This window comes from Rhododendron vialii, chromosome 6a (genome assembly GCF_030253575.1).
Source record: "Rhododendron vialii isolate Sample 1 chromosome 6a, ASM3025357v1".
In the NCBI taxonomy this organism is placed as follows: domain Eukaryota; kingdom Viridiplantae; phylum Streptophyta; class Magnoliopsida; order Ericales; family Ericaceae; genus Rhododendron; species Rhododendron vialii.
In genome coordinates, this window is record NC_080562.1 from 42,048,639 (window position 1) to 42,072,558 (window position 23,920).

The 23,920-nt window shown below is 36.9% G+C and overlaps 1 protein-coding gene across 1 annotated transcript; it reads right to left on the minus strand.

Moving 5' to 3' along the window:
- Positions 1-10,379: 10,379 nt before the first annotated feature.
- LOC131329642 (DUF21 domain-containing protein At1g55930, chloroplastic-like) lies at positions 10,380-19,857 on the minus strand. Its single transcript, XM_058362908.1, has 14 exons — positions 19,076-19,857; positions 17,113-17,210; positions 16,931-17,024; positions 15,850-15,927; positions 15,583-15,686; positions 15,012-15,093; positions 13,714-13,853; positions 13,550-13,628; positions 13,373-13,436; positions 12,947-13,038; positions 12,708-12,773; positions 12,292-12,408; positions 11,385-11,564; positions 10,380-10,948 (listed from the first exon to the last, which is right to left on the minus strand). The coding sequence occupies exons 1-14, from the start codon at positions 19,598-19,600 to the stop codon at positions 10,694-10,696; spliced, it is 1,974 nt and encodes a 657-aa protein (XP_058218891.1). The 5' UTR covers positions 19,601-19,857; the 3' UTR covers positions 10,380-10,693.
- Positions 19,858-23,920: the final 4,063 nt, after the last annotated feature.

The following is a 23,920-nucleotide window of genomic DNA, read 5'->3' on the forward strand; positions in this document are numbered from 1 at the left end:
CAAAGCGATAAGAGGGAAAGATCCAGACAGAGAGATGAGAGAGAGAGAGAGCGGGGAGCGGGGGGGGGGGGGGGGGAAATGATTTTTCTAACAGGACTGGTTTTAACTTTCTGAACCATGCTACTGGTACATACAATCTGTGCACAGATTATGCACATATTTGGTAGTGAGGCCCATCACGGGTCCTACACAAATAATTCGAGTTGTTCATTAAATGTAAAATATTTTTTCAAGAGTACCCGTAAAAAATCAGCTCAATGTAATATCTATAAGTGCTCGATTCAATCATCTAAATTTTCATTCAGATTTTTAGGTAATGAAAAGTTAGATGATTAGATCAAGGGGGTGTTCGGACAAATAAGCCATTTTGGCTTATTTTTTGTCCTTATTCAAATTTTTTTCGTATCGCTTGGCTTATTGTCATTTTTTTGGGGATTATTGCATTCTCACGACAAGAGGAATCTAAAAAGTTAAAAATTTTGATCGAAATCCAAATTTTTTTGAATAAAGACGAAAACAAATCAATAAGCCAATTTTTTCGTCTTTATTCAAAAAAAATTGGATTTCGGTCAAAAATTTTAACTTTTTACATTCCTCTTGTAGTGAGGATGCAATAATCCTCAAAAAAATGTCAATAAGCCAAGTGATACGAAAAAAATTTGAATGAGGACAAAAAATAAGCCACTGTGACTTATTTGTCCGAACGGGCCCCAAGTACCTATAGGTATTGGATTGCAGAGCTAATTTTTTACAGGAACCCTTGAAAAAATATTTTACATTTAATGAACGGCTCGGATCATTTATGTGGGACCCGTGGTGGGCCCCACCACAAAATCTGTGCACAATCTTTGCACAGATTATATGTACCAGTAGCATTTCGGTAACTTTTAATCCAATTTTTTGTTTTGGTTTTTTTTTTTTTTTTTCTGAGCTGCAGTCTAAATTTATTTTGAAATCGACTTTTACGCGTCCGACTTGGATAGTCGAGGGCCAGTGCTACGAAACCGACGGGAGTCACTGACGGCCGCGCAGGGCCTTAGCTACCGAACGATTGATCTGAGTCGTTTAAAAATTCTATAAAAAAAATAATAAGTGGGTCTGCGCAAGAATCAACAGCATCCGAGCCGTCCAAAACACTAAATAATAAGTGGGTCTGCGCAAGAATCAACAGCATCCGAGCCGTCCAAAAGTGTTTTGGACGGCTCAAATTTAAAGAAAGTATTTTTTTTTATTTTAAAAACACCCTTTTAAATTTGACTTTTGTGGACTGCTCGGATGCACCAGATGCACCGAACTGGTCCGGAGCAAATGGACTGGATTTGGCCCCTCCGATGTGTGTAGTGTAGGTGTTCAATCCAAACACCCTATTTTTGTTAATAGAAGCGAAATGGTGAAATGTTGAAACTCTTTTTGTTAATGGAAACGATATGGTATGCGTTAAGTTTTTAGGCTCCGTTTGTGTGGGCGTAAAAATATTTTCCACCTATTTTTCGGTGTTTGGTTGTGTAAAAAATGGACCGAGAGATCCTGCCAAGCAAGGTTGCCGAGCGTAACTCGGCCATCCAAAAGTGTTTGAATGGCCCGGATGCAAAGGTACCGAACGGATTCATAAAAAAAGAAAAGAAAAGGAAAAAGATGTTTCGATTCGGGCCGTTGATTCTGAGATGAACGGCCGGATTGACCGCTCGGCAGGGGTGCCGCTCAGCAGGGTCCTCGAGTCCTAAAAAATAAGGAAAACATTTTTCCTTAGTTGGATGAAAATGACTTACCTCTAAATCTTCCGTAAGTTATTTTCTGAAATGAACCCGCTGCCTTCTACTGTAATTTTCACTGCTCATTTTTCTTGATCATCATTTCTGACCCACATTCAATTCCAATATTTTTATATCTCTCCATTATTTAAGGCCCCTCTCTCTCCCCACTATTTTGTCAAATTTCTGAAAATATTTTTTAAGTGCCAACCAAACACAGGAAAATAAAATTTTAAAATTTGTTTTCTAAAAAAATATTTTACATTAAACAGAGTAAAACATTTTATATTGAAACAAATGGAGCCTTTGCATTTTTTTTGGTCAGTAGAAACACCCCGTAACTTTCTAACCTTGATCATTTTGTGGACGTTGGTATGGGCGGATAATGTTTACCATGATCGCACAACGACGCATAAGTTGTTAACATTATAGGAATTTGGGGATGGTGTCGTGCGGCACCATGTTGTGTACATCCGGACTATTGATCTCGCCAATTAACAGTCCAAATTGTTGAACGGATGAACAATTAAAATTACGCACAATACCATGCGATGCGAATCATTAATTACCGAAATCAACAATTCAGATATGCATAGCACCGGGTTCGCATTACAGTAGTGGAAATCAAAGTTACTAGCTACAGTAGTACTTTGTTTAGAATACTGATTAGTCTTTTCATTCAATAGTTATGAAATAATAACCCTTGTATACCTTTTAAGGTTCCCTACTTGTTTATTTGGGTAAAAAAAAGATAAGATAATGACCCACAACAACCATAATTACACCAAGAAACATGGGAAACTTATCTGGTTTAATCATAACTTATCATTTCGTTTTGGCAAAATGCTATGGTGTCTACCCGCTATAAGAGAAAACACCATGCCACACTGGTTATGTTTCTCAAAGATCTTTTATTATGTCTTTGATTGGTTATATTATTATCATTTTTGTAATAATAACATAATACACAACACTTGTTATGTCATTTTGCCATTTTTAAAAAAAATGTTATAACCTAATATAATAATAATAATAACCAGTTAGGGAATGACTTCAGTGTCCCCGGTCATTTTGGGGACACTGTAACTTTTGACATAACAAAACTATTATGAGCATAATCAAAACTCATTACAAGCATAACAAAACCATAATAATGCATAACTTGTTTGTTACGTCTTGGTTGGATTTGGTTATGCCTTGGTTGATTTTTTGGATATTCCTTAGTTATGCCTTGTTTGGATTTCGTTATGCTTGTAATGGGTTTTAATTATGCTCATAATGGTGAAGTTATGCCCAAAATTACGGTGTCCCCAAAATAACCGGGGACACCATAGCATCATCCTAAAAGTTATGCCCCTAATCCACAGTTATGCTATTTAATGATTTTGGTTATGCTGTAAATGGTCTTGTTATGCCAAAATTTACGGATGATTTTGGTTATGCCGTAAATGGTCTTGTTATGCCAAATTTTACGGTGTCTCTGAAATGACTGGAGACACTATAGCCCTATCCTTTCGTTTTTAGAGAAAACAGCATAAATTGAGAAGATTTTACTAAAATAAATACGAGTTTTCTCTTATTTATTGTTAATCAATGAAAGTGGTCCTAAACACATGTGAGATTTACGAGCCCGGCTCCTCCCCAATCCCTTTAAATGGATTGGAGAGAACACTCTATCCAATTTCGGCTAGGGAAAAACTTTTTAAATCACACTTCAATGATCGAAACTGTTCATAATTTTTAATGCACTGAGAGTATCAAGCATGCCAAAAATCATTTTGATCAATTATCGTTTGATATGATTTCAAAACAGATTTATATTGGAAAAAAACAGAAAGGGGTTTTGTTCTAGTGTTGCAATCTTATATTTTGCAAGATAATGTGTTTCAAAATCATATCTAATGATGTCCAATAAACTTGATTTTTGGCATACTTCATGTTGTCAACGTGCAAAATAAAATTAACTATTTCGATCATTGACATGAGATCATAAAAAAAAATTATGGGCCGAGATTGGAGAGAATGTTCTATCCAATAATTGAAGAGGAGCCGGACTCGAGATTTACAAGCCCTCCCTTATCACAGTTTCAAACAGTAATATCATATCGATATCAGTTTCTCAGAATATGTAAAGACAAAAAGCTAGTAAATCACGATAAATGCAACTCGATCAATTCAATTGCTTCAAAACAAAGAAGTTATTGTAGTGAATTTTGTGCCTTATTATCCATATATCAATGTCCAAATACTTAGATTAAAAGGTAGCTAAGAATAGTTGGACCAAGCAAACCCGAAGGATTTGGTCTAGTGGTCGAGATTCGAAACTTGGGTACTATTTGTTTCTTTTCAAGATCTTAAATTTGAAATTTCTAAGGTGCCATTAACTCATTTGGGACTAGATCAAACAAAATTTTTCTCTAACTTTATTCGGAATTCTCACAAGTAAAGCGGTGTAACTAATCACCGACAATTAGTCGAAGTGTGTGTAAATTGGCCCAAATGCAAATTTGTCAAACATAGTTGGACCATGATAATGACATCAACGGCCGCGCGGGGCCCACTCTGACCACCTACACACATCGGATGTCGTTGATTTTCACGTAAGCCCACTCATTTTTTTTAAAGAAATTTTGAACGGCTCGAATCAACCGTCTGATGGCCTAAAATCAATCAATCAATCAATCAAAAAACGCTCTTTGTGGTACTTTATTTATCGAAACTGTTCATTTTTTGTCAGTCTATCTCTTTCAAAGCAATGTGATCGGAAATCATATTGATCAAAATACGACTGAGATTTTTCTGGCTTACGATTGATATTCTCGATGAAGTCTACAACCAATTTTCGATCGTCGAAGAGAGCCAAAAAAAAGGTCAATGAAGTCCCGTGGGAACTAGTTTCTAAATAACAGGGAATGATCCTCTTCCTTTTCTTTGAGCACTGCTATATTATATATTATGCTGTGTTTGAACGAGTTTTTGAGAAAAATTTTAAGGTTACGAGTGGAGAGAGAAATAAAGTAATGATTGGAAGTAAGAGTAATGAATGGAGAGAGATATAAAGAGAAATGAGAATAATAATTGAAGATAAGGATAATAAGTGGTGAGTAATGATTGAAAATAGGAATAATTGTTTCCGAATTTCCGAACAATTTGCTTTTTATAGTCTCCCACATCCTCAAGTACGGTCAAGATCATCTTAATCTAATGACTCATATATTTACCGTCTAAAATTCTTTTACAATACTTTTCTGTTTCATACTTGTACAATATTCTAGAACTCTACACGCAAGTTTAACATGAAGTAGAATTAGGCTCCGTTTCAGAAATTTTCTTAAAAAAGAAGCAGTTTATTTCACATTTTCAAACTCAAAAATAACGTAAATGAAAAATTATTTTTTTATTTTTTTTACACCGTATAAAAGATCTTGATGAGATCTATCAAATAAGATCCAAATTGGTAGAAAAATTATTTGCGTAAACATATTATTTTTGAGCTTGAAATTACCTTCTTAAAAAATAAATACTTATTTACAGTTCTGAAACGGAGCCTTATACGCAAGTAAGAGACTTGAACTCGTGACATCTAAATTGAACGCAGTAAGCGTATGGGAAAACCTTTATCCAATGCCATTGGACAAGAGACAAAACCAATCAAAGTAGCTATAGTACATCAAAATCGAATAAAGGCTTTTTTTTTCCCATTTCAAACTGTCCCCCAAACACTTTCTCCAGGAGTAGTATATGACAAGAACACTAGACCAAAAAACAGCGGCAGTGGGGCCACACTAACATGTGTTACAGTTGTGTTTGCAGACTGGGCATTTGTTTGGTTGATTGAGGAGTAAAGACTGAGAAGTCCCCATTGCATGTGCGTGCAATCAAGTCCACGTACTTTAAAATGTTGGGTTTCTATACTTCCACAAAATTGCATTTTTTTGGATACTGTGTTTGTCCGAACCTACAGCACTACGCATTTCGGTTGAAATTGTCCGTGTCTATGGCACTTGCTAGCTAATGGCTCAAACATTAGTGTGTAATATGTGATCATCTTCTTAGTGACACGAAAATTTAAGAGTGACAACATATACAGAAATCAATTCAATCTCAATCTGAAGAATTTACTCAGCCCTTAGCATTATTGAATACTCCACAATCAATCTCAATAAATAAACTAAGTCGAACTCATGTGTGCTAAAATTTGATTGCAATATAGGATGCAAAATCACATGTCTTAGGCCATCTAACATAACTTCTTTCTTAAGATAGGAAACTTATGTAAATCAATATGGTGTACTTTAAGGAAATGAGAAATTGAAGTTTGTATTCTTGTAATTTAATCCCAATAATTTACCGATCTTTACCATAAAAATCAAATTAGGTTTCCTTCATTTTGAAAAAAAAAAAAAAGGTTTTCCTTTATCTCCACCATTCGTGCCTCAATCAATAGACTTGGTATAGTTGTTTTCCATTATTGAATAATTAGCCCCAGGATTTTAAGCTCCAGGATTGCACACTATTTACAAAACATGCCATTAGCTTGTATGTGAAGGATAGAAAAATCTGGACCGTTGGATTTGTTTGTATGAGCAGATAAAATGAGAAATCTGAATCGTTGAAAGAGAATATTCTTTAGGAAGGTACTTGATCTCAACCATCTGTTTTGGCAATCAATGGTTTGGATTTTAAAAAAAAAATTCGGAGAAGAGTAACTCTTTCCCGGAAAAGTTCTATTAGAATCAAGATCGTCCAGAACACTTTGGACGCTTGGGATTCACCTCCGCAAACACATTTTACGGCACACTCCGTAACAAAATTTTCCCCATATTTATATACAATTCAGAAAACTATAATACTCCATCCGTCCCGATTTGTTTATCCATTTTCACTATTTGGGACCTTTTACAAAATTGTTTATATATTTTAATTTATAATGTTTTTTATATGCAATATGGATCTTGCTCAATAGGTCTCAATTAGATCTAAAATATGATGTTTTCGAAATTATATAAAACATTATAAATTATGAGATATAAACAATTTTTAAAAAAACACGTATGTCGAAATTGGACAAACAAACTGGGACGAAGGGAGTAGTAAATAATAAGAGAGGCCTGAGCTTAGCCCCAGTGAATATTCCTTTGTACTAATTGGTTTCCAATGTCATGATGTTTGTGGGTTCTAGTTGATTGGACAACGTTTGACTCTTCACAGTAATCTAGCTTACTAAAACATACATAATTTCAAACGCGTAGCAAAAACAAGCAAAAAAAAAAGAAAAAGAAAAAGAAAGAGAGAGATGATGAAGGCTCTATTGATACTTTCTTTAAGTCAGAGATTCTGTGAACCGTAGCTTACAACATCGTATAAGCATGACATACAACTTGATAGTGAAATTCGAAGTCAAATACTACTAAATACGAGCGTCCCCGGCAGCATAGTATACCAGTTATGAACTTCTTACAAGCTTGATATAACTTGCTCTAATAGTTGAAGATTTTCTGCTTATCATGGTATCTCAAGAAGTGTAGCACTGTAGTGTACAGAGCATATTCTATTACTCCGTATTAAGGACAGGCTTGCCACTAAATTAAGAAGGATTGTTGTTCTCTAACAATAAATAATCACCGTTAGATTCAATATTCTTGTTTCCAATATACTTGTGATGTAGCCCCTGATAAGGTTGACTATCTTCTACCATATCCGCCCCTCAATTCTATCGATGTACCTCCCAAAATTTTAACCGATGAAACGGAGATGCTCTATTGGAGCAATCATGTGTCACTGCCACTTCTTTTTTTCATTTTTAGTATGACGGTTAGGGATGTCTTTGTCAGCTTACGCGTAACTCATTCAATCCCAGACACCCCCCCCCCCTCTAGTCTCGAGTTAGAGGCTAACGTGATAGTTAAATGGGCCCGTAGTAGCGCAATAAAAACCTGACTTTATGAATCTATCAGGCCCCTTGTTCATGATGTCTAGGCCCACTCATTTATGTGTGAAAAGCCCTTGTTCTTTTGGGTTAAATTTGGCCTATTGGAAGACTTCCATTAGCCAGCAACCCAAACTTTTCCTCCTACGAAATCTGGCCCACTAGAAGAGATCCATTTTTAATTTACAAAGCCCTAGTTCTGTTGGGCTAAAAATGGATCTCTCTGTGCATGCATTTTTTTGTTGGGTTCCTTAGCTGGCTTCTAGTTGCAAAAAGATTAAAAAAAAATAACAATTGGTTATCTGAATATTTGGTCCTTTAGGGTCAAAAATTCCAAATGTTTTTTTTTTGGGTCAAACGGGATAGAATTCCAATTAGTTTTGGCAATTCAGAGAGAGAGAGAGAGCACATTTGGCCGCGGTATAATGAATTACCTCCGATCTACTTGAATTTTTTTTCCAGATTTGTTCTACGTGTCATGGTCTACATAATTAACGGTTCATATCACTTTTTTTTCGCTTGAGACAAGCCCACCCGTTCTCTGAACACACCCACCCTGCTTTGCCTAAGGCACAACAGCCCCCCAGGTCCGGGTAAAAGACCCATCAGACCCCAAAACTATTTCCTCTTTTCTACCCTTTTCTTCAGCCAAAGAGACCCTTCTAACAGCTACATCCTCAGCTCCCCCGGCCTTTTCTTTCAGATCTTTTACGCCCATTGGTAGTCTTTTGCCTCGCTTCCCATGAACCAACTTGCAATATGCCAAGCAACTTTCTATTAGGGTTGCACACGTTCCGGGTCAGATCAGATTCCTACGAAATCCAGTCCTAATCCGCAAGTCGCGGTTTTTTGAAAATGAAATCTATGTCCGGATCAAAAGTCTCACGGCTCGATTCCAATCTGAACCGTGAGTTGCAATTCGGACACGGTTGTCCACGGATTTGCTTCAATAAAAAATAGTTACAGCACTACAATACATGATGCCTTGTTTGGAACGGTGGGAAAAAATTACATCTTTTGAAAGCCTGTTTCTTTTCTATTTTGCTTTGCGCCAAAAGAAACAAAAATGAGAAAACCCAAAACAAACCATGGACAAGTCTGTAGAGACTCACATGAAAAGATGAGAGCAAAATGTAGCCAAGGATAACTCGCCAGTGTACGCATTCATGCATGCCGACTCAATTGCTTTGCAACAAATGCCAGCAAATCATCCTTGGCTGCAACCCACTCTCTTCCTCTTCATGGAAGTCATAGACACTCATTAGACAGTACCGAGAGAGAGAGTCTCCTTGTGGGTCGCACTCCTCAAATTTTCTTGTGGTCTTAGTCAGGGCCGGCCCTACACTTTTCAGGGCCCTAGGCCGGCTCAGATTTTGGGGCCCTTTATAATTTTGTTGTAATTTTTTTAAGAGGTATTACATACATGAATTTTGAAAATAATTGTACAATCTTTTTTCCGATTTATGAAAGGGGACAATTTTAAACAATGATAGCTTGCCGTGTTTTTTGATTTAATTTATCATGGTGGAAAAATGTAAACTCATCATATGAAATATATCTGACAAAGAGGTTGTCATATCTGTTATTTAACTGAAAATTACTGATTAAATGGGTAATCAAACTAATCAAATATCTATTGTACTCTCAAATAAATAACATACTTACCAACAAAAAGTATTGTTTGAAAGCTCCAAAAAAATTATAATTGTTCTTGCCAACGAAAAGAATTTTTTGAAAGCTCAAAAAATTAATTTTCTTGACATAATTCAAGTTAACAATAGGACTAAGGGAAACTTTTGTAGAGTTAGAAGGAAAAATAATTAAGGTTTGAAATAATTTTTTTTTTTAATATGATGCGAGAGAAACCCATTCACATTCACAAGAAAAAAAGGTTTGGGCGAAGTTTAAAAATGCACGTATGGAGGTTTGAACCATGGACCACAAACACTTAATGATGAAAAAATTGCCACTAGACCATTTAGATTGTGCTATACAAATCTCACTAACTATATTTATATATACAAACTTAATCCTAAAAGGGGCCCCATTTTCGATTTTCTTTTGGAGGCCCAAGGCCCGGGCCTCTTGGGCCTTGCCCAAGGGCCGGCCCTGGTCTTAGTTGGCCATAATTTATTGCTCTTATATAAGTAGATAGAGATAAATTGCAGTACTTTGGCTCTCCGCCGCGCGCCCCCCACCCCCCAGTTCCAGGAAAGAAACAACTGAGTATTGCACTTTACCTTCCTTAGATTTAGCAGTTTATATTGATATTTGATAAACCACATTGTCAAATAGTAACAAATAATCTATACAAATAGGTGTAAAATTATATTGATATTTGATAAACCATATTGTCAAATAGTAACAAATAATTTATAAAAATAGGTGTAAAATTATAATTACTTACCATACGTTGCATATATATTATATATTTTTTATTTTTTAAATATCTCACGGTCCGGTTCGGATGATCCACGGTTTTCAAATGAAAATCCAATCCTAATCAGTATCTCACGATTTTTTAATTTCCAAATCCGTGTCCGGACAATTAAACCATGGACAAATTCCAAAAGGTATGAATCAGTTCGGTCCGCACCGGTTTCGCGGTTCACTGGATTTTTTGTGCAGCCCTACTTTATATCTTCCATGTCGCGCAACAGTGCTGATCTCCCCATATTAAAAATCAAAATGCAAAAAAGTTACAGAGCTCAAAACAATGCATGAATAGCTTCAGATGGACACCATCGTCCTATACATAGATAGATCAATATTCATCTGCAGAACCACTACAAAAAGACTCCGAACCAAATCCGCAGATGTCACATGCTACAAGCCTACACTGCGTGCAGATAACTGGAACAGCATGCCGAATCCCACAGAGCAACTAACTTTGAGGGGATGTTGGTACTTCTCATTTGTGAAAATTTTACATGCCGATTTACAGGTTATGATGCTTTTGCTCTTTTGCCTCCATTTTGGTGCTGTAAGAACGGGATTGATGTTAATAATGTAATTATTGGTCATTGTGGTCTTCATGATCATATTCAGGCTCACTAGATATATAGCCATCATAATGAACATCCTCCTCTGCTCTCTCTTGGTGTGGAACCTCACTGTAGTCAGTCTTGTCTGAATCTGCACCGCTGCTCCATTTCCGTTTCATGATTTTTGGAACCAAACGCGTTACCTCTTTCGACTTCAATGTTGCATCATCGTTTATCCGTTCAAACCGAACTGCACCCACCTTTCTAGCATTTCCTTCTAATATCTGCATGTTAAGACAACATGACCACATCAGTTACGTGAATGCAAGAACTTTCAATCATTTTGGCGTATCGGAGTTGGTGTTTTTTGACGGATTGCTGAGACAACAAAGAAAAGAACTGAATCTTCGATTCATATCACAGCTGGGGTTGGAGGGACTGTTTGGAAATTTCAATGCTCTATCTTCCCAGGAAATATCTAGGACAAACACTCAACTGAGTGCTACTAGCCCACGAAGCACACAAACGGGAATACTGATGCAACCACAACCACAACCACAACACTTCCTAGTTAGTTAGATACTTATACCACAAGGACAAGGCACGAGGTCACATGTAACTCTGTACATGAAGAAAAGCTAAAAACAAAACGGATAGTAAAACAACTTTAGGTGAAGAAACTGCCTAAGAGCTGCATGTAGGAAAGGAGAAAAGCCATACCTCAAGCTTAAAAATTTGATGTGTTTCTTTTTCATTTTTTCGGTCGGAATCTGCTTCAGTATATTCTTCATGCTCTTCTCGGCTAGCTTTTTCAAGTACTAGTTTTATGGTCTCACCAGTCCTTGGGATATATCCAAATGCCTCACAAATAAAACCTGATACTGTCTCATATTGATGACCCTGTAAAATGGAGATCATCAAAGTGTACTTAACAATTGATGGGCACTCTTATCTCCGAAAGAAAAAGGGGAGAAATCTAAACAGAAAAGAAATTAAAAATTGAAGGCAATTTACAAGAAACTGTTCAATGCTGAACTTTGTGACTGATTAAGGGAGAAGTTTAGACCACCAAAAAAAAAAAGAGGAGAAAAAAGAAGCAGCAGAAACTAGCCAAGGAATAAGGATGAACGGAACTAAAAATAACTCAGAAATATCAATCGCAATAGCCAATGGGTATGCATTTAGAGAACACTAAGTTCAACCTAGGAATCATGATTCATACCAATCATGATAAGGATACATAAGGGATCTGTTAAGCTGTCAAGAATGTTGTCCAAGGGAGTTGTTGCAAGAAAAAAGCATATCGACGTTAATCGGAATGAAACAAAAGAAAAATGTTTGATTTTGTACGTATTTTTCTATAGCACAAGTGGATTTTCTCAAGAAATATTTTTGGTTTTGTAATGACTTTTCTACAGGACAAGCGAAAAATGGATACAAGCTTTCAATTCGTTCTTTAGCATTTGAAATGTTATTTTCTGACAAAGTGGAAATAGGATCCCCAAATTTACCAGAAAATTGAGTTAAGTGCAAGTAAACCATATTCAATATAACTGTTCGAGTAAAAGAAAGAGAAAAGTCAACAATTAACCAGCAATCGAGTGCGTGTCACAAAAATCTGACATACCTCCGGCATTTCGATGCAGAGATCTTCAGAAAGCTGGTCAATTGAGGTATTTGCATCCACATCATATATTCCCTCCGCTCTCATTACAATATAGCCAGTTTTTTTCTGGATTTCTTCCTGTTGTATAGCAATCAAACACAATTCAAATTTAACAATTAACACCTGCCACAACATGGGGTGTTAGAAGAACAAGACTCAAGAGTTTAATAATGTTTCGACCAAACTCCTCACACTAGACAGTGGCAACAAGGCTATTGAACTTTTTAAATTTTTATCAAGTATCTCTATAATCTCAACAGAAAGGAGTTACTAATGTTGAATTGACAAGAAGTGAATGTAGGGATGGACATAAAATTTATGACACAAGATTTTGCATGTGTCAAATAATGGAAATAGAAACACAAAAAGCTCCTTACTTTTGAATCATTTTCATCAAAGATTTCACCAACAATTTCCTCAACCACGTCTTCCAGAGTTACTATCTGCCTCATCCATAAAGTACAAGAATAAGTAATATTCCAAACGCAATGGACATATAATTGAATCCACAACCATAATGATGAACTGTTCAACACCACAACACACACCACAAATTAGTGTGTTACAAGTGAACAAGAAATAATTCTACGCAAACAGTATTTGTCTGGATACATACTCCAACAGTACCACCATACTCGTTAAGAACAACAGCCATGTGGACCTTCCTGATGCGAAACTCTCTAAGAAGATTCCAGACTGACATTGAATCTGCAATATGGTAGCAAGGTTTTAATTCACAATTTTAGTTTTAAATTGCATGATTTATCTAAGACAAGAAAAAGACGCCTAACACAAACTCAAAAAAGTATTCCACCATTTCTCTATGACAGTCTAACAAAAAAGACAAATCAACCAGAAGATCAAACTTTTGCAGCTTCATGTTGCTCTGGTTAAATCAAGGCCGAAGTACAGAAAACATAACTTAGGAATAAAAGGAGATTGAATAGTCAAACTTAGAGTAATGGAGGATATACTGAAAAACTATTTGAAAAATATTCCAACAAAATACTGCAGAAAAGTTACTAAAGTGAAGCAAAGTTACCAGGGACAAAATATGCAGGTTTGTGTGCCATATTTCCCACAGAAGAACTTTCTAGTAGCTCCCCCTTCAAAATAAAAAAGATTATAATTCTGCAAACTATGAGATTTATGTTTGTAATTAGAAAAATGCAGAAATAATAACTTAGAAGAGAACAAATGAAAGTAACTACTAGCTGACCTTTGTAACGTAATCGAGAAGATCCATGGCATATGCAATACCGACAATATTATCAACACGTTGCTCAAAAACAGGCACCCTAAAGAATGTTTTTGAACAACTTTTAGCATGTTATAATCGAAATTGCTATATGACAAGCAAACAGATAAGAAATTTTGACATACCTCGAGTACTGATGAGTCACCCACAAGTTATGAAAATCGACCAGTGTTGCACTGGCATCAATTGCAACAACATCAACGAGAGGTGTCATTACTTCTCGGACATGTGTATCTTTTATCTCTAACACATTTTCAATCATATCCTGTAAATAAAGAAGCTGACAGTGATCAGCCCTTCAAGTATAAGCTTGGAGAAGAAAGGGGGTAATTCTTTGATCAGGAGTATTATTGCAATTCTCGAAATTTGCTTGTCTCTAGACGAATTATGTGTGGCTCAAGGACCCCAGATTTTATTTGGGTCCAATCCAGCAAGATACCATTATTAAAGAGCTAAACTAGACCCAGAAAACGTCAAACTCCACCATTCTGACCAGGATTGCATCCTCAAACCCAAAACCCAAGTTCCTAACCATTGACCAATCACCTATGAATTAAGGCTTTGCTCACTGTATTTAGATAGGAGTATCCAAAGATTCCACAATCTTAGCTTTCAAGGCTCTATGTTGTGGAGCAGTCGTGTTTAACAAGTATAGATGATGTACTCATTTTGGTAAAGGAAACATGTTGCAGCATATGGGATTAACTAGGTGGTTACAGTCACATGGTACAATTCATTCTTAATTTCACTCGCATGAAAACTTTCACCTCGTCTATTTACGTGGTCCAAATGATATAAGCATGTGCTTAAAGAGTTAGTAAGGCAGCTTCTTATCAAATTGCAAGGCAAATTATCCTTGAGACTGCTAAGTTAAATGATGATAAATAAACCAAATAATATTTCTTACGCCAATACAATATTTATGTATCTTTAATGTAATTTAAAGGTGACTGGTGCCTCCTGAACAACTAATGATTCTTTCACTTGTTAATGTCATAACCACCTGTTCAGAAATAATATCTTTAATGTAATTTAAAGGTGACTGGTGCCTCCTGAACAACTAATGATTCTTTCACTTGTTAATGTCATAACCGCCTGTTCAGAAATAACATGAGCCTATACCTCTCCAACTTTACCCAGCAAGTCAGCATTACTGAGAAACACTTTGACATCACCATGTTTTGAAACATGTAGTGCTCTAGCCTCTACGCCCAATCTTTTTCAGAGGCAAAATGATATTCCACCAAAGATGCTCTGTGTACAGTGTGATACTCACATATTTTGATGGTAGAGGTAGCTGACAACAGAATGATGATGAAACTGACTAGTCACCCTAACTCAGAAACTAATAAAGTCAAATTATATCTAGTTTCAACCCATCAAGGGGCATAAATGTTGGACAAAAGTAAGTACATTCCTTTACCTGTTCTTCCTCCTCTATTGCCCCACTTAATTCTGCTCCTCGCAACATCAGCTTCAATTCATCTTCAGTAACATAGGGCTCACTAGTCCATCAGAAATAACAGGTCAGTTGATTCAAGATAAACTGTTATCAGTACCACCGGCAATGTAGAATAGGCAGGGAGTGCTTGGGCTACATTGTAGTGTCTCACTAAATACTTAACACTTCAGAGATGGGGTTGCAAGAGAGGGGACAAGGTAGTGGGGGGTGCAGTTGCTGCTCCTCTTCCATCTCCTTGGAAGAGGAGCAAACTTAATATTTTGCATGCGAACTTAACTGACTTGAATAATTTTTCAGACCAACTCTCAAATTAATTGTATGCGTGGCATGAAATTTAGGCTACTTTTAAATGCCACGGCCAGAGGGAAAGTCCTCCTGGGGCAAACCAAAGTAGGCAAAATTATTATAATCACACACACAAATTAAAAAAAAAAGCCAAGAATAAAGAGATGCAATACTTTTGACAAGATTTCGAATACAACAAGACAATTAAGTTACGGAAAGATCAAAACACATTCAAGATAAGGCACACCTTCTTCCTTTCAGACCGAGCATTTTTAGCATTCCCATTGATAGAAAGGTAACAACTCTTCCCACAGGATATAATACCACCGAAAGCCATGCCACAGGCCTGACCTAGAGGCATTGCAAGTGACACTGATCAGATAAATGTAGGGGCAATACTGACACAACGGCATCAAAAAACAAGGTACATGATCCCATTTACAGGTAACTATCAAGCAACTCCTAAGTTATCTTTGGTTCAATTCCATTTAAAAGAAACAACATCAAGACTTACCACAAACCTAGCAACCTCAGTAGCATTGTGAACAGCTATGCTTTTTGGAGTAATTTCCGTAAGAAGCAAAATAGCAACCTGATATCATTGAGAGACCAGACATCTGGTTTAAAAACCCAAAGTGAAGCAATAAAGAAATGTGACTGCCAAAATAACTTTATTAAGCAAGGAGCACACAGAAGCAAAGAAAGCATTTCAAATTCTCTGCTTTTGAGAAGAGGGATCTATTGAAAATCATGATATGATAATTCACCATGTTTAGTTTTTCAAGGAACTGGGCTATATACATAAGGGACAATATTGAGAACCCAGGATATGAGAAGGCAAATATTCTCTTCCCAGTGGATTGAAGATTTTCAAACCATGATGGAAAAAAATCTTCATTCCATGCAAGTTTGGAAGCCCATTTTTTAATGAAAAATAAGCTAATACACAAGTTGCCAAGCAGTGACAAGCACCCTTGTAGAAACGTCAAACTATTCACCGGTGGGAGTCTAATAAGCATTTGGTGGACTATGAATTCACCCTAGATTCTAGAACCCTCCAGAAATTCTCTTTAATCATCAATGCCCCACTAAGATTCTTCCTTAGTTTGAAATAAAGTAAAAGCTTACGGTTTCACTTGGAGAACTTCCTGACAAGTCAAACACTGGAGGATCACCGGTTTACTAAGAAAACATCCAATATCCATAACAAGTTAAAACACTGGAGCACTTAATGGCAATAAAATAACATTAGATTTAAAAAAGAAAAAAAGAAATAACAGCATCCGCCAAATCATTTATTTCCAGAAATTCTACAGATATGCGCTGTAGTAATGAGAGATAGAAAGAGAGAGAGAGAGATGCACAGATCATTCGTAGGTACTATATACAAGCATACAACAAGCAAAATGTGTTCATAGGAAGAAATATTCAGCAACTTTAGACTGACATTCTTTTTCTTGTTCTTATAAGTACCTTAGACTGACAAATACTTGAGCAAATATTGAAAAAGAGTTTGCAGGTGTATAGCAATGATAACTAGAGAATCTAAACTATTACTGATTCTTCAATGGAAAAAAAAAGAAACTTAGACGTACAGTCATCACCCCAGTTGCTGCAGTCACACCAGCCTCGCCAAATATTGCTGTTGCCGCCTCAGTGACAAGTGCAGTTGCTCCAATGTTTACCACACTGAGTATATCAGTAATAACTACGAATAAGGCGCATTAGTCAAACAAGAGAGAACACCACAAAATCACTATTATAAGAAGGCCAGTACGTAGTGCCAATAAGTATAGTTGTAAGAAACCGCGTGACATCACTGCGAAGCATTTTGAAGACACCATTCTCAGGCTCTTTTTCAGCCAGCTCACGAACCTGGTATGCAGCAGTATAAAACAAAAATGAGTCTCTGTTGGAAACAAATATACATATGTATATGTACAATAAAATGTAAATTAAAAGAATCACATTCATGCCACCAACATGCCTGCACAAGCACACAAGATGGCAAACTTCCCAGAGGCCAGTACATCTACTATGAGCATGAAAGGATAATAGCATCCCGTTTAACTTACCTAATAGCAAGGATATGTAAGTGTTTGAGACCATGGTTCTCGAATCGTATGATTCGCAATACAAATCGTATGATAACGGTTCGATTCACATACTAAACGATATGAACTAGTTTATAGAATCGCAAACAGCATAGAATCGTGGTCGAAATTGCAGAATCGTAGTCTGAAGAGTAGAATTGCATGAATCGTAAGATTCACCATTATTATAAGCGCACACAATTATATTGCCAATCAAACTAGTCCTACATCTTATTTGTCAAACTAAAACCTAATTCCTCAGCCTCAACTCTCTCCATACCCTAACAACACCTACTACATTAATTGGAGGCTACAAAGACTTACCTCCACTGTTATTGACTCCAACCCATCACTCACCTCCAAATCAAAATCCATTCCACCTCAACTTCAATCTACATCGTCTAAAACCTTGTTTACCTTTTAGAGGCGAGTCGCAGATATACCTATAAAACCTCAGCCAGCATAATCTGCGATAGGCAGCTGGCAGCAAATTATGACGAAGGTTACGTGCCTTACGACTCTATTCATTCTACCCCTCACAGACTTTTTAGGCAGCAATATTCTGGTTTCATAGAATAATAAGTTAACAACACAGCAGGTCATGCAAAAGTAGGAACTGGTTCTCAGATTCCACTTCAAAGATCCTTCTAAAAAGGAGCACATAGACAAGCTCTGGATTATGAATCAAGCGAAAAGATAACATGGCCATCGCTATTGCTCCAAAACTTAATATATGACCTATCCAACATGTACTCATAGATCGAACGCCACCGGTAATTACTTTTGGTATGCAGTAACGTATCAGATTAACACCCAGATGGCTATTAGTAGAAGCTAACCAAGGGCTGCAAATAATTACCACCCTAATTCGCCTCAAAAGAACAAAGGCTAGAGCAAGCAAACAATCAAACCATAGAAACTCTCCTAAGTCTAGTGTGTGCAGTGGATGAGGCAGTGCATGAAAAGTGGGAGGGAGGGGGGGGGGGGGGGGGGGGGGGGGGGGGGGCGGGCCCCACTTCACTTTCCAATAATTTCAATTTTACCCCTTAATTATAAAAGTCATGACAATTTGTATCCAAAAATCTATAACATTTTCCCCTTTATATCACCTACATCCCTAATATCTTTGTCTAGTTTCTAAAAAAAGTTCTCTTAACTTATTTGTTCTACACAAAGACCCATTATCTATACGTTTCAAGTTCATTTCTTTTTTATTATTGTTTCTTACTCAAGTAAATTAAAGATAGAAAATTCCAAGACCATGTTGAATGGTGCCCCACCAAACAAAATTTCCGGCTACACCACTGAGTGTGCGGCGGGAACTTCTTCACATACGGGACTGTGGAAAATAGGATATCCCTTAATCCTGAGTAAAGCTAAAAACATTTCCCTTACCAAGTACTTTCATTCACTAACTACTCTTTGTTTGACAATTAAGAATGCCACAAAAAATGATGGGAAAATGACGGCTAAGGACGTGTTTCGATAATTAATACCCGTCAAGGACATTCATTCACTAACTACTCTTTGTTTGACAATTAAGAATGCCACAAAAAAATGATCTTGAGCCTTAATAGTTTTTTCCTAGCACAGGGTAAAAATATCGCATGTACTATTACTGCATAACGGAATTGTACGAAATTGTACCTTCCAAGGCCAAAGCGTGGTAATTGAAGTCTCAGCCATTGAGAAAAACGCAGACAGACTCAAAAGCGCGGCCAAGATCAAACCTTGCTCTTTGAAAACCGTGAGAACCTGCCACACTTTAGGCCAAGAACTATTCACTACTACCGCGCTCTCCGCCGCGAAAGCCCTACGGCAACCAGCCACAACCACTCCACACACAATAGCAGCCAGCACAACCCCGCGCTTCATCAGTACCTCTACAAACCCTAAATTGACCGAGTCCGTAACACCGTCGCTTCCACCGTCAGCCGCCGCAAGGGATTCGGAACAGGCTCTGACGTTGAAGATTGCATTTTGCTTGAATCTTAAACCAGTGGAGTCGGTGCGAGCGAATGGACGGACGGGATTGGATTGGATTTGGCGAGGGAAATGGTGGTTTTTCGGGTAAGTTGTTGCGAGGAGTTTACAATGGTGGTAAGAGAGGAGGGGTTTGGGAGAAGTGAAGAATGTGGAGCGATTGAGGAAGGATTCAGCTGATACATCCATGAGAAGTGAAAATTGCTGAGATGAATTGGATACAAAAATGCTTGCATGTACAGAGTGAGAGAGATATGAATATTAGGGTTCCTTGCGGCGCTTGAAGAGGTGAAATCGAGTAGGGGAGGAGTTCATCTTTTCTCTTCTTTGCTGGTGAGGGGAGAAGTGGCAGTGCAGCTACCACGGCTGCGAATTCCACATTCCCACAGTGCTCCGCAAGATGTTGAATTATTGAGGATATAAAGCCAGAAAAAATTTGACATCCAGTTCCTAAAGTCTTACCTACCCTGCACAACTCTTGATTACAATTGGGTTCAACATTGAACGGCTCGGGATGCAACCATGGCAAGAGTTGTGGTTGAAAATTGTGTACGTAATATTTTATAATTTAAAATCACAATCGCGTTCAGAGCTGATCGATGCATGTTTACGTGCATAACTCTTGACCCCAACTAAGTCCGGCTATGTGCATTGAACGGCTCGGGACGTAATGGTGTTCAGAGTTTGTGGTTGAGAATTGTGTACGTAGCATTTCACAACTTTAAACACAATTGCATCTCAAACCGTTCGATGCAAATCTATATACACAACTCTCAACCTCAAATGCGTTCGGCCATATACATTGAACGGCTCGGAATGCAATTATATCTGAAGTTGTGGTCGATAATTATATATGTAGCATTTCACAACTTTAAAATACAATCTCGTCCGGAACCTTTCAATGCATGTAAACCCACATGCATCAAACTGCTTCAGACGCAAAGCCAAGCTGTCCAAAAACACTCTTGAAAGTGCATAATTCACCTCTGTAAGCAACTGTTCACAAAACCCTCTCTCGTGCTTGAAATGAGGGCGACATATGCAACCATGAGAGGCCAAATCATGCATGAACCAGCTCAAAGCTGGTGGTCTTCGAGTACAACTACTGATCGCATGTTGGGCTCACAAGCCCAACCCTAGGCAGCCCAGATCCATCAACACACAAGTTTGGCCCGATTTTAATTATGCTCAAGCTTAACAAAATACTACTCCCCCGTCCCAAATTGTTGCTTCTCTGTTTCCCTATTGGGATCTCTAAAAAAAAAAAAAAAATCCTGTATCTTTCAATTTATACTTAATACTAGTTTTTATATCTAATATGGATATTGTTTGATAAATCTAAATTAATTTTATTAAACAATATTTTCAAAATTATAAAAAACATTATAGATTATGAAATATTAACCATTGTTTGAGTAGCATGATTGCCCGAAAAGAAACAACAATTTGAAACGGAAGGAGTACTATCTTTAGGGAAGTGAAAAATATTAGTACTTGGACTGTGGACCCAAAGCCAAGTCCAAGCCTTAGGCCTAGACCAAAACCAAACCAGACCTCGAACCACAGGTTCTTTGCAATTGGCCAAGGCTCGAGGAAAATCTCAACTTTCTTCCCAATTTGAACTTGTAACTTAACTCGATACCCAAATGTTCTTTTTTTGTTTGATTTGATGACTATGTAGGAGTGGGGAACATTTGTTGATCGAGCAGAGCGTATTTAGATCATAGGGAAAATTTGGGGTGCTGCTAAATATAACTGCGAATTTATTACATGTAGTCAATTCATAATAGAAAATTTTTGAATTCCCCTTTATGAATTGACTACATGTAGTAAATTCGCAATTGTATTTAGCCGGATCCAAAATTTGTTGGAATTCAATAGTATCATTCTTTACGACGTCGTTTACGTCCTGCTGATGCTAGCTACAGTACTTTATAAACTAGAGCTGTAGAATTGGTACATGTGGATACAGGACTACTAATTTATTCGAGGGAAAATGACGGTCCAGGATGTGTTTTGATAATTAATACCCGCCAAAGACATGTTGAGAACATTTGAGAACATTTGTTAATACTGAAAATGTCCTTGGAGGGTATTAATTATCAAACACGTCCTTGGCCGTCATTTTCCCTTTATTCGACTAAGCACCCTGTTGAATTAAGAGGGTCTGCATGAGTCGGGCCGGGATGAATTTGACTTTGGACCAGCAAACTGAACCGAAACAATCGGGCTCCCAAATAGCTCAGCCGACGTTGATTGACCTGCCGAGTTGGTCGGGAGCAATCGGGCTCCTAAATAGCATGCCCATGTCTAAAGGTACGACTCTGAATCGATGGTCAAAAAATTATTCTTGAATATCTCTCTAACCTCTTTAACACAAAGGCCAAAAAAACTCAACATAGCATCCTCTTTTACTCATTAATTTGTTCAAAAAAACTCAAAATAGTTCAGTTTTTTTTCGAAGAAACACGTAGAAGAATTATATATGTGTATTCTTATAAAAAGGGTTGTTTTCTTTTCGCGTATGAATCCAAAAAATGATTGTTTCATTTGTTATTGAAGGAAAATCAACCTAAAAGGAATCAACTTAAAAACAAATATTGAATTGAATTTAAGGAAATCAACTTTAGAGAAATTAATTGAAAACGAAGGGGTGTATTTCTCTATGAGGGAAACATGTAACTTCTTTTTTTACACTAGTGTATTTATTCAATCCGACAACTATAACCTTATTAGAATGTACAATCGAACGGCTATAGATGCTATTTTATTTGTATGCCTAGACATTTTTAAAGAAAACCGCTCTGTTTTATAATATAGAAGACTAGCGAATGTCCGTGCCTTCAGGCACGAGTGAACATAACCTAATATTGCTTCAATTGGCAAAGCCAACTAATGACATCAATTACTAAATTCGCTAGTCAAATTTAAAATAATATATTAAAAAGTATGGTTAAAAAATTTACTGCTCCAATTTTCAATCAGTTTGAACCAGTGTGAAGATCTTATTATTCTGATCATATTATTCTAAAGAGTCATAATTAAATTTTATCTCTAAAACTCTTATAATCACGTTTCTACTCTTTAGGATTGCAAATTGAAAACTTAAAATTTTTTTTAATCCCAAACTTGGGGGTGTGGATAGCGGGTGCTGTGCCTCATGTGCAGAGCTTCCTGGACGGAAATGGTGTCCTGCTTCTTCTTCTTTCCCTTTTCCTTTCTTCACCAGCAACCCCTCCCTCTCGGCAAAAAAAATAAAAAAGAAAGAAAGGAAAAAGAAGATAGTGAAGGATGATGGAGATGACCACACACACACACACTCTCTCTCTCTCTCTCTCTCACTTGTTCTCTGCCGAAAAAATTAATGGGAATGGGGAGAGGCTTTGATTTTTTTTTTTTAGGGGAGTAACATAGAGAGGTGGGCGGATAAGGGTGGAGGTGATGGAGTGTGAGAGGGAAGTGGATGATTTGTTTTGATAAAATTTTGGTTAGAGATGATAAGGAATGAGTATGGATAAATGTATATCTAAAGATAATATATTTCGTATACGATTTTCTAAGTAATGTCAATTATACACACAATAGTGTATTTTAATTAATTAATCTAACTTATTATTGAATTATTATTTAACATTTCAAATTTGTATTAAAAAAAATGGGCAAAAATTCGGGTCATTATAGTTAATGTTACTCCCATTTTCTCATAAAATAAATCATTTAATAAAGACACAAAGGAGAGTGATATTAACAAATTGGAAAGTGACAAAAAATCACTCCCCAAAAAAATTGAATTTTTAAAGAAAAACATGCCTCTTTTGTAAGACCTACATTTATTTAAGTGCAGGGAGAGTAGAATAAATATAGATATTGTACAATACACGCACCTACGAAATCGTTCACTGTTCACTCTATCAGAGAGTTCAATTTTGTCCACCATCTTTTAAAGAGCAGAAATTTCTCTTAAAATAAATCATCTAATAAAGACACAAAGAAGAGTGATATTAACAAATTGGAAAGTGACAAAAAATCACTCCCCAAAAAAATTGAATTTTTAAAGAAAAACATACCTCTTTTGTAAGACCTACACTTATTTAAGTGCAGGGAGAGTAGAATAAATATAGATATTGTACAATACACGCACCTACGAAATCGTTCACTGTTCACTCTATCAGAGAGTTTAATTTTGTTAACCCTCCTTAAAAGAGCAGAAATGCTATTAGCAAAGAAAAAAGCAAAGAAGACAACAAAGACCTACTTGGCACTAAGGGTCCCACCATATGGTCCCCACTTCTCCCAGCCCCAAATTGCCAAATTCAAAATTTTCGGGAAAAATTTGACCGGAAAATTTATCCCAAATTGAAAACAAAAATTCTAACAGCCAAAACACAACCAGTTCTATTCTCTCTATACTCTCTCTGTCACCACCAGGTCCACCGCCACCACCTCCGACGCCGACCTTGAAGCCACCGACGCTAGTACGACGTCACCATCACCAGCCAAAGCAACACG

Excerpts from the sequence above, each read along its gene's own strand:
- LOC131329642 (XM_058362908.1), bottom strand. The coding sequence starts at position 19,600 with ATGGATGTATCAGCTGAATCCTTCCTCAATCGCTCCACATTCTTCACT. Across the intron at positions 15,928-16,930 it reads CAGCAACTGGGGTGATGACT|GTTGCTATTTTGCTTCTTAC; the intron begins GTACGTCTAAGT and ends CAATGATATCAG. Across the intron at positions 11,565-12,291 it reads TCTGCATCGAAATGCCGGAG|GGTCATCAATATGAGACAGT; the intron begins GTATGTCAGATT and ends TCCATTTTACAG.